Genomic DNA, 14,420 nt, shown 5'->3' with positions numbered 1-14,420 from the left:
CCACTAACTTATTTTATAGTTTCATACTTACTTAATACATCTAGTTTAATACGTTTTTTTAAATAATTTAAGCGACCTTAATTCTTTAATTTCTTTGTTGAGATTGTTCCATAATTTTACACCATTTACTGCAATACTCCGTTCTTTTACTCTGGTTCTGTATCTTGGTTTTCTAAAGACTTCTATTCCTTTCAGTTTATAACTACTTACTCTTTTCTCAAACATATTTTGAATGTTTGTTGGTAAAGTATTTTTATTTGCTTGGTACATTGTTTGTAATATTTTCAAATCGACCAAATCACGAAATTTAAGTACCCTGTACTTAATGAACAATGGATTAGATGGATCTCTAAAACCACTGTTGCTAATCACCCTTAAAGCCCTTTTCTGCAGAATAAATAAAGGTTGTATATAAGTTGTATATGTTGATCCCCAGATTTCTACACAATAAGTTAAATATGGGAAAATCAATGAATTGTACAATGTTAATAAACCATAACTATTTAATGAATATTTTACTTTATGCAAAACAGCAATGGCTTTCGCTATTTTTCCTTTTATGTAATTTATGTGTGACTTCCATGTAAGATCTTCATCAATTATGACTCCTAAAAATTTCATTTCTTTTACCCTTTGTATATCCATTCCATCTATTTGTAATGACACGTTATTTTTTTTTGCTCTGTCATTAAACAATATGAAATTTGTCTTATTAATATTTAGTGACAGTCTGTTTATATCAAACCAATGCTTAACCTTTTCCCATTCTGTTTTTATCACTTGTGCTACTTTCTGTATATCTGATCCAGAGTAAAACAGCGTTGTATCATCAGCAAATAAAATGCTACCAAGCACATTAGATACATTCACAAAATCATTGATATACAAAATAAACAGTTTGGGTCCAAGTACTGATCCTTGTGGTACTCCATAAGCAATATTACACAATTCTGATTTGATATTATTTATCTGAACAAACTGTTTTCTGTTTTCTAAGTAGCTTTTTACCCACTGATGTGCAATACCTCTTATTCCATATTGTTGTAACTTGTGAAGCAATCTTGAGTGGTCAATAACATCAAAAGCTTTTTTCAAGTCAATAAAAATACTTACAAAATAATCCTTATTTTCTATTGTTGTTGATATTTTCTCTATTAATTCCATAATTGCCATAGCTGTCGAATGTTTTGTTCTGAATCCATACTGAGCATTATTTAAAATATGATGTTTCTCAGTGAATTTATCCAACCTTGTCACAAAAACTTTTTGCATAATTTTAGAAAACTGTGGAAGCAATGATACTGGCCTGTAATTAGAGAATTTATGTTTGTCTCCATTTTTATATAATGGGACTACCTTGGCAATTTTCATTTCATCTGGAAAAATCCCTGTTGACAGAGACAGATTGCAAATATAAGTAAATGGTTCAATAACAGTTTCTATTATACTTTTTACAGTCATCATGTCTAAATCTTCATGGTCAGTTGATCTTTTGCTTACACAGTTTTTTACAATATTTCTTATTTCATCTTTTTCCACATTGTCCAGGAAAATACTATTGACCGTATTTACAAGTGTATGTAATGTATCTTCTACTATTGGTTTATTTCCCACCAGACTTGGTCCTACATTTGAAAAATAATCATTAAACCCATTTGCCACTTCTTTTATGTCATATATCTCTTTATTTTCTTTGACAAAGTAATTTGGAAAAGTTGCTTTCGCTCCATCACTTTCAATCACACTTTTTATAATTCCCCATGTTGCCCTCATATTATCTTTATTCTTATTTAATTGTTCACTATAATAATCTTTTTTTTGTTTCCTAATTATTGTCAATAGTTTATTTTTATATTTTTTGTATCTGTGTTCTGTTTCCTTTGTTTGCATTTTTAAAAAGCACCTGTATAAATAGTTTTTCTTTGCACAAGCATTTTTTATTCCCTTTGTCAGCCATGGTTTATTTACTCTTTTCTTACTAATTTCTATTAATTTACAGTTTTTATTACATGATTTCATCAATATTTTCATAAATGAGTTATATGCTACATTAACATCACTGACATAAACTTCTTCCCAATTTTGATTTTTAAGATCATATTTTAATGCCTCTAAGGCTTTTACTGACTTGTCTCTTTTAAAGTTTATAACAGTTTTTTTCTTGTACCTATTTTTATATTTAAATATTGAAAAGACTGGTAAATGATCACTAACATCTGTCATCAAGATCCCATTCCTGATAATTTCATCTGTTCTATTTGTAAATATATTGTCGATTACCGTTGCACTTTGCGATGTGATTCTGGTTGGTTTTGTTATCAAGTGGAATAACCCCAAACTATACATTGAATTCACAAAATCACTTATTCTTTGGCAACTGGAGCTCTCTATGTTAATGTTAAAGTCTCCACATATAAAAAGCGTTTTGTTTTTAATTTGATGGAATAGCTCTATTATTCTATCTGTAAATTTCACAACACAAGTGTCTGGTGCTCTGTATACACAACTGATTAAAATATTTTTAGATGTTTCATGTACAAGTTCCACTGTTACAATTTCTATGATGTCATCCACAGTTGTCATTTCTTCTACAATTGTACATATCAGATCTGCCTTTATGTACAGAGCAACACCACCGCCCCTTTTATCTCTTCTGTTCACAAAATACAGCTCATATCCCTCTATTTGAACATCAGTCATGAGATCATCATTAAGCCAAGATTCAGTGATTGCAACAATATTAAATTTATTTTTAAACTGATTTAAATAATCTTTTATTTGCGACATTTTACAATACAAGCTTCGACTGTTTATATGTAAGAGTGACAGGGTATCTTCTGCAATTTTTTCACTATTTAGCTGTTCTACTGTATAATACTCGCAACCAATCGTTTTTAAGTCAAATATACTTTCATCAATATTAGTGTCTATGTCATATATTTTATCATCTGTTTCCATGTTTGATCAGATTTTTTTTTGTTGGTCCAATTACCAACAGACGTCATATTTGATTGTCTATTCAGGTCTGTATTTTGTAAGGTCCTCCATGTTTTTGATTTGTATACCGTTTGTTCCTTCTTTTACTCTAATCCACACCCTACAATTCCAGACCCATGTAGCAACAATGTGCTTCTGTTTTTTTAATAGTCTTGCTTCCCTAGCAATATCTGCATTTTTTTTTGTTAAATGCTCATTTATATAGACACTTGTTCCTTTCAAATTCTTTGCCTGTCTTAATACTTCATTTTTACATTTTCTGCTTGTAAATCGTATAACAATATTAGACAGTTTATTTTTTCTATCTTTAGTTGGAACAGTATAGCAGTCTGATATTGTGTCTTGATGGATGTCAACACCATTTTGATATAAAAAGTTTGTAACTTGCTGTTCCAATGATTGTCGTTCTTCAGGTGGTGCATTCTCCCCACTGGTTCCACCAGAATCCACCACCCTTGCATATGTCCGATGCCTTGTTTCTAGTCCAGATATTATAACATCATCTTTTCTAGTGAATTGTTCAAGTTCATCTACACGTTGTTCAAGTTTCTTAATGATCTTGTCCTTCTCTTTAACCAGTTTTTGGAGTTCTTTAATCTCCACCGTCAGCTTGTCTAAATTAGACATGTCTTTTAATATCTGGTTTATTGAGGTCTTTATCTCCTCTATATTTTCCTCAAGTTTCTCCGTTTTCTTGGGTGGTGCCATGTTAACTATCGTGGCTTAGTATGGCCACTGTTAATTGCAAAAAACAATTTTCACCCGTAACCTCCACCACCACAGGTCCGGTCACCGCACACCAACCCTCCCCGTTGCTAACCTCGTTCACAGGCGCCCCCAGTCTCGGTCGCAGCCGAGGCTGGGGGCGTACTTCGAAGTACTTCGGGAAATTTAAGTTCCGGTTTATGACGGAGGAGTTCACGACTAAATTCATGCGACTGGAGAAAGGTATCGCAATGGGATGTGCAATATCACCTGTCTTGTTCATCTTGGTGATGGAAGTGATTATAAGAAGCTGCGGTGGTGATGAGTACCAGCTAAAGGCCTTTATGGACGACCTGACAATTCTGGAAGCGGAGGAATGGAGAGCTAAGAAGTTGGTGGAGCGGCTACAAGAGTTAGTGACATGGTCAGGCATGGTGTTTAAAGCTAAGAAGAGCAGGTATCTTACGCTACGGGCTGGGAAAGTTGTTGACAAGGTTTTCATGGTTGAAGGTGAACGGATTCCGTCAGTGAAAGAAAAGGGCGTGAAGAAGCCTAGGTCGTTGGTACTCCTTTCCAATCACAGACCGACATCGAGGGGTTGAAGTCCAGCAGCAAGCTGAAGATGGATTGAAAGCAATTGCAAAGACGAAGCTACCTGGGAAGTTTAAGGTCTGGATGGTTCAGTTTGGGTTACTACCAAGGCTGATGTGGCCATTGACAGTCTATGAAGTGGCGCTGACAAGAGTTGAGAGCATTGAAGGGAAGATTAGTAAGATGGTACGAAAGTGGCTAGGAGTGCCTAAGATGCTGACAGATGTAGCACTCTACAGTCGGTCAACAAAGCTCCAGTTTCCTTTATCATCAGTGGTGGAAGAATATAAGGTTGCGAAGGTTAGACTACAGTCAATACTAAATGATTCCAATGACCAAGTGATAAGTAATAATCCACCGGCCCTGCAAGTTGGACGGAAGTGGAATGCTGGTGGTATGGTGAAAGAAGTTGAGGCCGTAGCACGTCAACGTGAATTTGTTGGAGTGGTGCGTGAAAAGGGAGCTTGCCTTGGAGTAAGAAGAAGGCAACGATTTTGGTCAAAGGTCGGAGCTGGGGAACGAAGAAAGATCAGAGAGCAGGAGACTCGTCGGTTGGTAGAGGCTGAAAGGGTGTCGAGAGCAGCACAGCAGGGCCAGCAAGGTCGATGGATGACGTGGGATGTAGAGGAGAGGAAGGTGACTTGGAAGGACATTTGGGGAAGAAGTTTTGGGAGTCTGAAGCGGCTACTCCAGATGACATACGATGTGTTTCCATCAACAGCGAACCTGGAAAGATGGGGTACTGGTAAGAGTGTGAACTGTCATCTGTGTGGAAAGTATGCTACTCTTCACCATATTCTGTCAGCGTGTCATGTTGCTTTGAGTAGAGGATGGTATACATTTAGGCACAATTTAGTTCTGAAGGTGGCTGTGAAGGCAGTAAATGATGCATTTGTCCCAGTGAAGAAAAGCCAACCAGTTAAGTTTGTGAGAGCTGGTGAACAGGTGAGAAGCCGGAAGCAGAAGAGGATGGGCACTGGTCCAAAAAGGAAGTGGACTGTGTTAGAAGACAAGACTTTGCCAGTAGATGTGGTGGTGTCTGATTTGCAGCCGGATGTTACGCTGATTGATAGGAAGGAAAGGAGAGTAATACTTGGAGAGCTGACAGTCTCATGGGAGGAGGGTATTGATGGAGCTCGACAGAGGAAGCTCAACCGTTATGAAGATTTGAGGGTGGAGATAGGGGAGCGAGGCTGGAAGGTGGAGGTCATTCCTTTTGAGGTGGGATGCCGGGGTTTCCCTGCAGCATCGGTGGGTCGTTTTCTGAGGGCAGCTGGTGTTGATGGATGTCGTATGGTGGTAAAGGAAATGGGAGAAAGAGCAGAAGATGGCAGCACCTGGATTTTACGGGCCTGGGCGCAACAGGAAACAGCTGTTGTGGACCCACTATCATGAGGGATACTGAGCTTAATGGGTCGAAATCCCAAGGAGTGATAGCGCTCAGCTGACGACCCAGGCCCTGGGAAATGGCGCTTTTTGGTGTACTTTTCTCTATACATACACACATATATATATACATATACACATACATACATACACATACATATATACATATACACATACATACATACACATACATATATACATATACACATACATACATACATATATACACACATACATACATATATACATATATATATATATATATATATATATATATATATAAAATGTCTTTAAAATATGGGTTAGGGTTTCTGGGGTAATCCCCCCAGAAACAAACTATCTAACTAATAGGGCACTCGGTAGAGCGCATACCTCCGCCATGCCTCATATCAATATCAAAGGATGTGGATTCACAAAAAGGCAAAATAATACATTGTGCTATATTCCACCTATAATCCGGATCATCACTAAATTTTAATCAATTGATCCTGGACATATTTCCCATCATTCCACCAAATTTAGTTCAAATGCATTCAAAACTTTTTGAGTTATCCTGTTAACAGACAAACAGACAAATGCCGGTGAAAACAAAACCTCCTTGGCGGAGGTAATAAGGTTCTGGATGTCAGATTTGACCCTCATTTTACATCTGATGATAAATGTTCTGAAGTTGAGAAGATCCAAAATGTTGTTGTTTGTCACTAAATACTAACATGTGGATTATCTGCACTCACCGTGTGACGCAAGCACGACGCCGTCTGTGTTTATCCAGGGAAACTTCTCCTTTAGCTGTGTTGGAGACAAAAGCGACACTTTGGCTCCAGCCTCCCTGAAAAACAAATGGGACACGCTGGAACAGTTGGAACTTAGAAATTCAAAGGCCAAAGAAAAACCAATCTGCCCAAAACATCTTCAGACAAATATACCATATCTGTCGTCCAATTATCATTCAGCCACCTGATTTCAGAAGAGGATTCTGGGAAATCTTTGCAATTGGCCATTTTCTACAGGAAGTCGAATTGAGCACCCAATTAGTTTGCAAATGACAACACCCAAACCCCTCAAAAAGGGCGTGTCACTACCACCCAGTGCGGCAAACTTACCACCCATAGTTTACTAGGTGTGTGTGTGTATATATATATATATATATATATATATATATACACACACATATATACATACATACATATACACACAACAAAAATATAAACGCAAGACTTTTGTTTTTGCTCCCATTTTGTATGAGGTGAACTCAAAGATCTAAAACTTTTTCCACATACACAATATCACCATTTCCCTCAAATATTGTTCACAAACCAGTCTAAATCTGTGATAGTGAGCACTTCTCCTTTGCTGAGATAATCCATCCCACCTCACAGGTGTGCTATATCAAGATGCTGATTAGACACCATGATTAGTGCACAGGTGTGCCTTAGACTGCCCACAATAAAAGGCCACTCTGAAAGGTGCAGTTTTATCACACAGCACAATGCCACAGATGTCGCAAGATTTGAGGGAGCGTGCAATTGGCATGCTGACAGCAGGAATGTCAACCAGAGCTGTTGCTCGTGTACTGAATGTTCATTTCTCTACCATAAGATGTCTCCAAAGGTGTTTCAGAGAATTTGGCAGTACATCCAACCAGCCTCACAACCGCAGACCACGTGTAACCACACTAGCCCAGGACCTCCACATCCAGCATGTTCACCTCCAAGATCTTCTGAGACCAGCCACTCAGATAGCTGCTGAAACAATCGGTTTGCATAACCAAAGAATTTCTGCACAAACTGTCAGAAACCGTCTCAGGGAAGCTCATCTGCATGCTCGTCGTCCTCATCGGGGTCTCGACCTGACTCCAGTTTGTCGTCGTAACCGACTTGAGTGGGCAAATGCTCACATTCGCTGGCGTTTGGCACGTTGGAGAGGTGTTCTCTTCACGGATGAATCCCGGTTCACACTGTTCAGGGCAGATGGCAGACAGCGTGCATGGCGTTGTGTGGGTGAGCGGGTTTCTGATGTCAATGTTGTGGATCGAGTGGCCCATGGTGGCGGTGGGGTTATGGTATGGGCAGGTGTCTGTTATGGACGAAGGACACAGGTGCATTTTACTGATGGCATTTTGAATGCACAGAGATACCATGACGAGATCCTGAGGCCCATTGTTGTGCCATACAGTACATCCAAGAACATCACCTCATGTTGCAGCAGGATAATGCACGGCCCCATGTTGCAAGGATCTGTACACAGTTCTTGGAAGCTGAAAATGTCCCAGTTTACTAGGTGTGTGTGTGTGTGTGTGTGTGTCAATAACAGAGATGTGCATTATCAGACAAATAATGTGGCATAGTTTTCAATGTGATTGGAGCATTTTTAATATTCTGACCCCTGCGTAAACCCTATCTCACTGCAGATACCACCCTGGGATGGTTGTCATACTTCTTTCAAGTCTTACAAGCTGGTGACCAAAATGCAACTGTGCCACCCTGGATAGTCGTGACCAATCTATCTGACCCCATGGACTAACTCTGCGCAAGTCGGGTCACACGGGCCCATCAACCGTTTTGACAGTATCAGCAGATATAACAACATACCTGAGTCCTGACCATAACGCAACGACCACCAACTGGTCGGTAACCAGGACCATTTCCAAACATTTCCTTCAGGATCTAAAAATGCGCTGATAAAAAAAAAAACAAAAAACAAATTGTCACCTTTGGATCTTGTGGTTTTCCTCCATGATGTGAGCCACATCTTGACTGGCCAGGAACAGGTAGCCGGAATGGTTGAACTGCAGGTCCACCGGGTCTTCATTCGGTACCCCAAGGTGTTCCTGAGAGAATGCAGGCGCTCGTCAAACTTTACAAAACATGTTGACCCCCAAAATGTAAATCTGCTGCAAATCGCGAATCATCTACAAACCATTAATGAAAATTTATGCAAACTGTGAATATCCGCGAACCGTTAATAATTTGGCCGCAAACCGTGAATGAAACATCCCACAAAACGTGAAAGCAGGTCTCACAAAATGTGAATATCATTCATGATATATATTTTCTTTCAGTTTAAGTAGTTCATGGATTTCAGTTTACGGATCAATTACTTCAAGAATTCCTGATCGCAAACCCTGTCTCAGCAAAAATGTTTTTTTTTTTGTTTTTTTTTTTGCGGGGGGGGGGTTAATTACACCTGGTGAGGCGACCGGCTCCGGGGACAGTGGCTGGTGGGGAGTTTGAATGGAGTGGTCCACCTTTCAAACTGTAACGTAGGTGTCCTAAAGCAAACTCAGGGAGGACAGAAACGTCCCATGTAGCAGAAGGACAAAAGCTCACTTGATCTTGATTTTCAGTATGAATACAGACTGTGAAAGCGGGGCCTCACCATCCTTCTGACTTTTTGGGTTTTAACCAGGAGGTATCAGGAAAGTGACCACAGGGAGAACTGGCTTGTGGTGGCCAAGCGTTCACAGCGACGTCACTTTGTGATCCTTCGATGTCAACTCTTTCTACCATCATGAAGCAGAATCCACCACGCGTTGGATTGTTCACCCACTAATAGGGAACGCGAAAGAGAGTAACACACGCGAGAGTCGAGGGGTGGCGCGAAGCCCCGTGGTGCAAAGCAAGTGAGAGGCGTGCAGTCATAATCCCACAGATGGTCACTTCACACCATTGGCTCTTCAGACAAACACATACACCAAATCATCAAGAAATTCACATTTTGCCAGATGTGTGTTCAGGTTTCAGGAGATATTTTTTCAGTATTCACATTTTGCAGCTGATTCACATTTTGGGGTGTAACAAACATCAGAGTGTTTCACAACACGGTGGTAAGAACGGGATTTCTGTCACACTCTTCCCTTGAGCAGATGCTCAGAGTGCTTTACAATAATGTCTCACATTTACTTCTCTGCCGAGGCCGGTTACCCATATACAACCCCAATTCCAATGAAGTTGAGACGTTGTGTGAAATGTAAATAAAAACAGAATACAATGTTTTGCAAATCCTCTTCAACCTATATTCAATTGAATACACCACAAAGACAAGATATTTAATGTTCAAACTGATAAACTTTATTGTTTTTATGCAAATATTTGCTCATTTTGAAATGGATGCCTGCAACACGTTTCAAAAAAGCTTGGACAGTGGTATGTTTACCACTGTGTTACATCACCTTTCCTTCTAACAACACTCAATAAGCATTTGGGAACTGAGGACACTAATTGTGAGTGTCATGATTGGGTATAAAAGGAGGATCCCCAAAAGGCTCAGCCGTTCACAAGCAAAGATGGGGTGAGGATCATCACTTTGTGAACAACTGAATGAAAAAATAGTCCAACAGTTTAAGAACAATGTTTCTCAACGTTCAATTGCAAGGAATTTAGGGATTCCATCATCTACAGTCCATAATATAATCACAAGATTCAGAGAATCTGGAGAACTTTCTACACGTAAGCGGCAAGGCCGAAAACCAACATTGAATGCCCATGACCTTTGATCCCTCAGGCGGCACTGTATTAAAAACTGACATCGTTGTATAAAGGATCTTACCATGTGGGCTCAGGAACACTTCAGAAAACCATTGTCAGTTAACACAGTTCGTCGCTACATCTACAAGTGCAAGTTAAAACTTTACCATTCAAAGCGAAAGCCATACATCAACAACATCCAGAAACGCCACCGCCTTCTCTGGGCCCGAGCTAATTTGAAATGGACAGACGCAAAGTGGAAAAGTGTGCTGTGGTCTGATGAGTCCACATTTCAAATAGTTTTTGGAAATCATGGACGTCATGTCCTCAGGACAAAAGAGGAAAAAAAAACATCCAGATTGTTACCAGTGCAAAGTTCAAAAGCCAGCATCTGTGATGGTATGGGGGTGTGTAAGTGCCCATCGCATGGACAACTTACACATCTGTGATGGCACCATCAATGCTGAAAGGTACATCCAGGATTTGGAGCAACACATGCTGCCATCCAAGCAACATCTTTTTCAGGGACGTCCCTGCTTATTTCAGCAAGACAATGCCAAGCCACATTCTGCACATGTTACAACAGCGTGGCTTTGTAGTAAAAGAGTGCTGGTACTAGACTGGCCTGCCTGCAGTCCAGATCTGTCACCCATTGAAAATGTGTGGCGCATTATGAAGTGCAAAATATGACAACAGAGACCCCGGACTGTTGAACAACTGAAGCCGTACATCAAGCAAGAATGGGAAAGAATTCCACCAACAAAGCTTTAGTGTCCTCAGTTCCCAAACGCTTATTGAGTGTTGTTAGAAGGAAAGGTGATGTAACACAGCGGTAAACAAACCACTGTCCCAGCTTTTTTGAAACGTGTTGCAGGCATCCATTTCAAAATGAACAAATATTTGCACAAAAACAATAAAGTTTATCAGTTTGAACATTAAATATCTTGTATTTGTGGTGTATTCAATTGAATATAGGTTGAAGAGGATTTGCAAATCATTGTATTCTGTTTTTATTTACATTTTACACAACGTCCCAACTTCATTGGAATTGGGGTTGTACAGCTGAGTGGACTGAGATGATGCAGACTACCCTGTCAAAGGACAAAGACAGGTAGCATGAGCGGGATTTGATCCCAGGTGTACAGATGGGCACCCCAGCTCCTTGTCCACTCAGCTATGAGAAGAAAGAAACAAAAAGCTGCAAGAACCACCCACCTGTGAGACTTTATTTCCCGATTATGTTGTGGTGTGTTCTTTGTCCATGTCTGTGTCGTGTTGTTGATGTTGTCCGTGTCTGTCCCCTGTGTGTATCTGTGGTTCGTCTGTCATCCTTTACTGTGGTCTGTCTTTTGGTGTGTGTGCTTTTTGCCATGGTATTAGGTTCTCACCAGAATTTTGAGTAATGTGATGGAAAAATTACCATAAAAAGTTGGGGGTTCAGGGGCCGCTTCGGCGCCGCCCTGGTGGGGGGCCCAGCGGTGCAAAGCCCCCCCTAAAACTTTTGCATTATGGGCTTATAAAGGGACTTCTTTGACTGTCTAAATACATTGTATACCAAATAGCTCTGGAATTAACTTAATTAGACCATGATATTTTTTTCCCTTTTACATACCATGTTTCCAAAATATTGGACAATCAGCTACTTACGTCCTAAATCATGAACTCACAACAACATTTATTGCAACTAAAACAGTTACATGTACATTTCTATCATAGATTTGATTACAGAATGCTCAGGCAATAACGTCTGTTCTTCTTTTATTCATCTTGGCCCAGTTGTTGCAAACTGAGTCAAAGCTGAATGTTTCTGCCTTGTCTCCTTCAACAGAAATCATAAGGAGGTTGTCTAGGGTTTCTTCTTTCAGTCTGTTTCAGAGTGGGGTCTTGACCCTCTTCATAGTGGAAAAGCCCCTTTCATATAAATTACTTGAAGCCTCAGCCTTGGGCTGACTGTCTCATCACAGTGTGTGTATATTGAGGCACTACATGTAAATGCATTTTTAGTTTTAGTATTTTTTCAGTTTTGTCTCAAGATGCTAATCATGTTGTCTACAATCTAAATCTCTTCATGTCAATAGTATATGAACACCAGGTATAATATAATACCAGGGTAAATTAAAAAGTTATCATAAATGACACTCTCAAAATACCTGCTGTTGAATTAGGAATTACAGCAATGGTTGAGGCCAGTTTCTCCAGATTCGACATTATGTCTTGATGTACAAACATCACATGGTCTGGAAGTTGGCAAATTTCAACAGAAATGAAGAATTTTCACTTGTAAAATGAGCGACCACTACCAGGACAATTTTGTTGGTGAGGAGTTAGCAAATGGCGTGGAGTAACAATCACGTTACTGTTGTTACGGTAAAGTTGGTTCATCATGTTAGCCTTCCCTGATTTACTCTTGGTTCACGTTTGTATTTTTTGTTTAGTGATTTCCTTCTTAGGTTGTTTTTTGTTGTTATCTTTGTGTTTTGGTTTCACTCATCCCCTGGGTTTCTGTCTAGTTTTGGATCACCCTTTGGTATGTCTTATTCACAAGTGTGTTTCGACCCTGTCTCCCCTACTTTCCCACACCAGTTGTTTGTCATTAGTTCCCCTGTGTATTTAAGCCTGCACCATTCCCGATTAGTTGCCAGTCCCTTCCCATTCCTTCCCACGTTGTTCGGTTGGAGAGTTTTTGTCACCTCCTGTTTGTAGCAGTGTTCTGTTTGTGTGTTTTGATCAATTCTTGTCACAGTCGTGTTGGTTTCTGTTCTGTGTTTCTTTGCACTCTCCCCACCCACATTACTTTCACACTGTTGTTGGACTGGATGTATGAGTTTTGTGAATATTAAATCACCTTACCAACTGTTTGCATTTCTGGGCTAATTTTGTCAGGATTTGGGTTTTGTTTGCCGTTTTCTTTGTTTTGGTTTGATTGTTCTGTTACTTTCTGTTATGTTTAGTCTCTTGCTGGGGTTTTTCCTGCTTGGGTCTGTCTGTCCCTTTCTCTCTTGTCTGTCTCTGCTGACTCTTGGTAGTGGGTGTTTCCCACTCTCTGACCACACCCTCTTTCTGGAGCGTTCCACGCACACCTGCTCTCAATCTGCACCTCATCACCTGGGTGTTTATAAGCTCCTTCGTTTGCCTCACTCCTTCGCCAGATTGATGCGCCTTGTGCCTTCTCTCCAGCTCTGTTTTGCGTATTCTCGACCAGCCTGCCTCACGTGTGCTACGATTACCTGCCTGTATCCTCGACCACGCCTTTTGTCTGATGATTCTGATACTGTTACTCTTGTTGGACTGCCTTGCTGTGACCCTGTTTACTGTTTCAGTAAACTGCTTTTACTTACAGAGCTTGTTGTCTGAGTCCTGCATTTGCGTCCAGCCAAACCCGTCACCCAGACCTGAGACATTTATTTATTGCAAAACATAAATTATGATCATCATCATTTAACTGTAGCATCCTTCCTCGTAGTTTGAGAACAAATCCTTTACTTCTGCACCATATTTAACTTTCTTCTTCATGAATTCACAGCTGAGTTCTTCGTGTACGAGTTTGTCTTTGTCTTAGCAGACATTTTGCTTCAATCTTCAACTTACTAACAAAACAACAACTCAAAAATGTTTAATAATTGCACACTTCTGTCATTCATTAGCCAGCATGTGGCGCTTCCTGTGTCAAACATCAACCCCACTAACTTAACGTTTATAACACTCACATTGATGTTCTTCATGAAGTCAGCAGAGATGAGGGACAGGTAGATGTTCTCAGGCAGGGAGAACTGCTGCCGTATCCCCCCGGCAGACAGAACCGTGGACGACCGGGCATACTGTGGAACCACAAGGTACAACATAAACTCAGACATGGTGGACCACGGTGCTGACAGGAAGTAGAAACCTGTTGTACAGAGCTGAGTGAAGACTGCAGGCGATCCAGCCTTCAGTGGAAACCAAACACCCACAAATGTTTCCCGTTTTAACTGGAAACATATGATGGATGTCGGTGAACACCGACATCCTACAGGAAGGTTTAGGAAGCAGCACATGTTGAATTAAGGCACAATTTTCACTCTGCAACATGATGGAACATACTGTAGGTGTCACACATCAGTGTTGACATGCATGCCTGAATATGTCATGTATCTATGCAGTCATGAGTCTGGACTAAAGTCATTATTATTATTATTATTATAACTTTTGTGAAACTGAAGGATTATAACACCTGGTGACCTGCAGATCACCTGTTCCTGTTGCAGTCACTGCTAATTAACTAATTCTGGTTAAGCT

General features: G+C 40.1%; 1 protein-coding gene across 2 annotated transcripts in view; it reads right to left on the bottom strand.

Annotated features, from left to right (window-relative positions):
* Positions 1–14,420, bottom strand: part of foxred1 (FAD-dependent oxidoreductase domain containing 1) — a 50,779-nt gene that overhangs the window by 26,175 nt on the left and 10,184 nt on the right. For both annotated transcript variants that reach the window (XM_034177681.1, XM_034177682.1), the window contains exons 3-5: positions 13,853–13,963; positions 8,391–8,509; positions 6,414–6,508 (exon numbers count right to left, since the gene is read on the bottom strand). In XM_034177681.1, coding sequence (XP_034033572.1) covers positions 6,414–6,508; positions 8,391–8,509; positions 13,853–13,963 — 325 coding nt within the window. The remainder of the gene's footprint in view (positions 1–6,413; positions 6,509–8,390; positions 8,510–13,852; positions 13,964–14,420) is intronic.

This window comes from Thalassophryne amazonica, chromosome 9, assembly GCF_902500255.1.
Source record: "Thalassophryne amazonica chromosome 9, fThaAma1.1, whole genome shotgun sequence".
NCBI classification, from domain to species: domain Eukaryota; kingdom Metazoa; phylum Chordata; class Actinopteri; order Batrachoidiformes; family Batrachoididae; genus Thalassophryne; species Thalassophryne amazonica.
The sequence above is the reverse complement of the archived record's forward strand: the minus strand, read 5'-3'. Positions and strand labels throughout refer to the sequence as shown.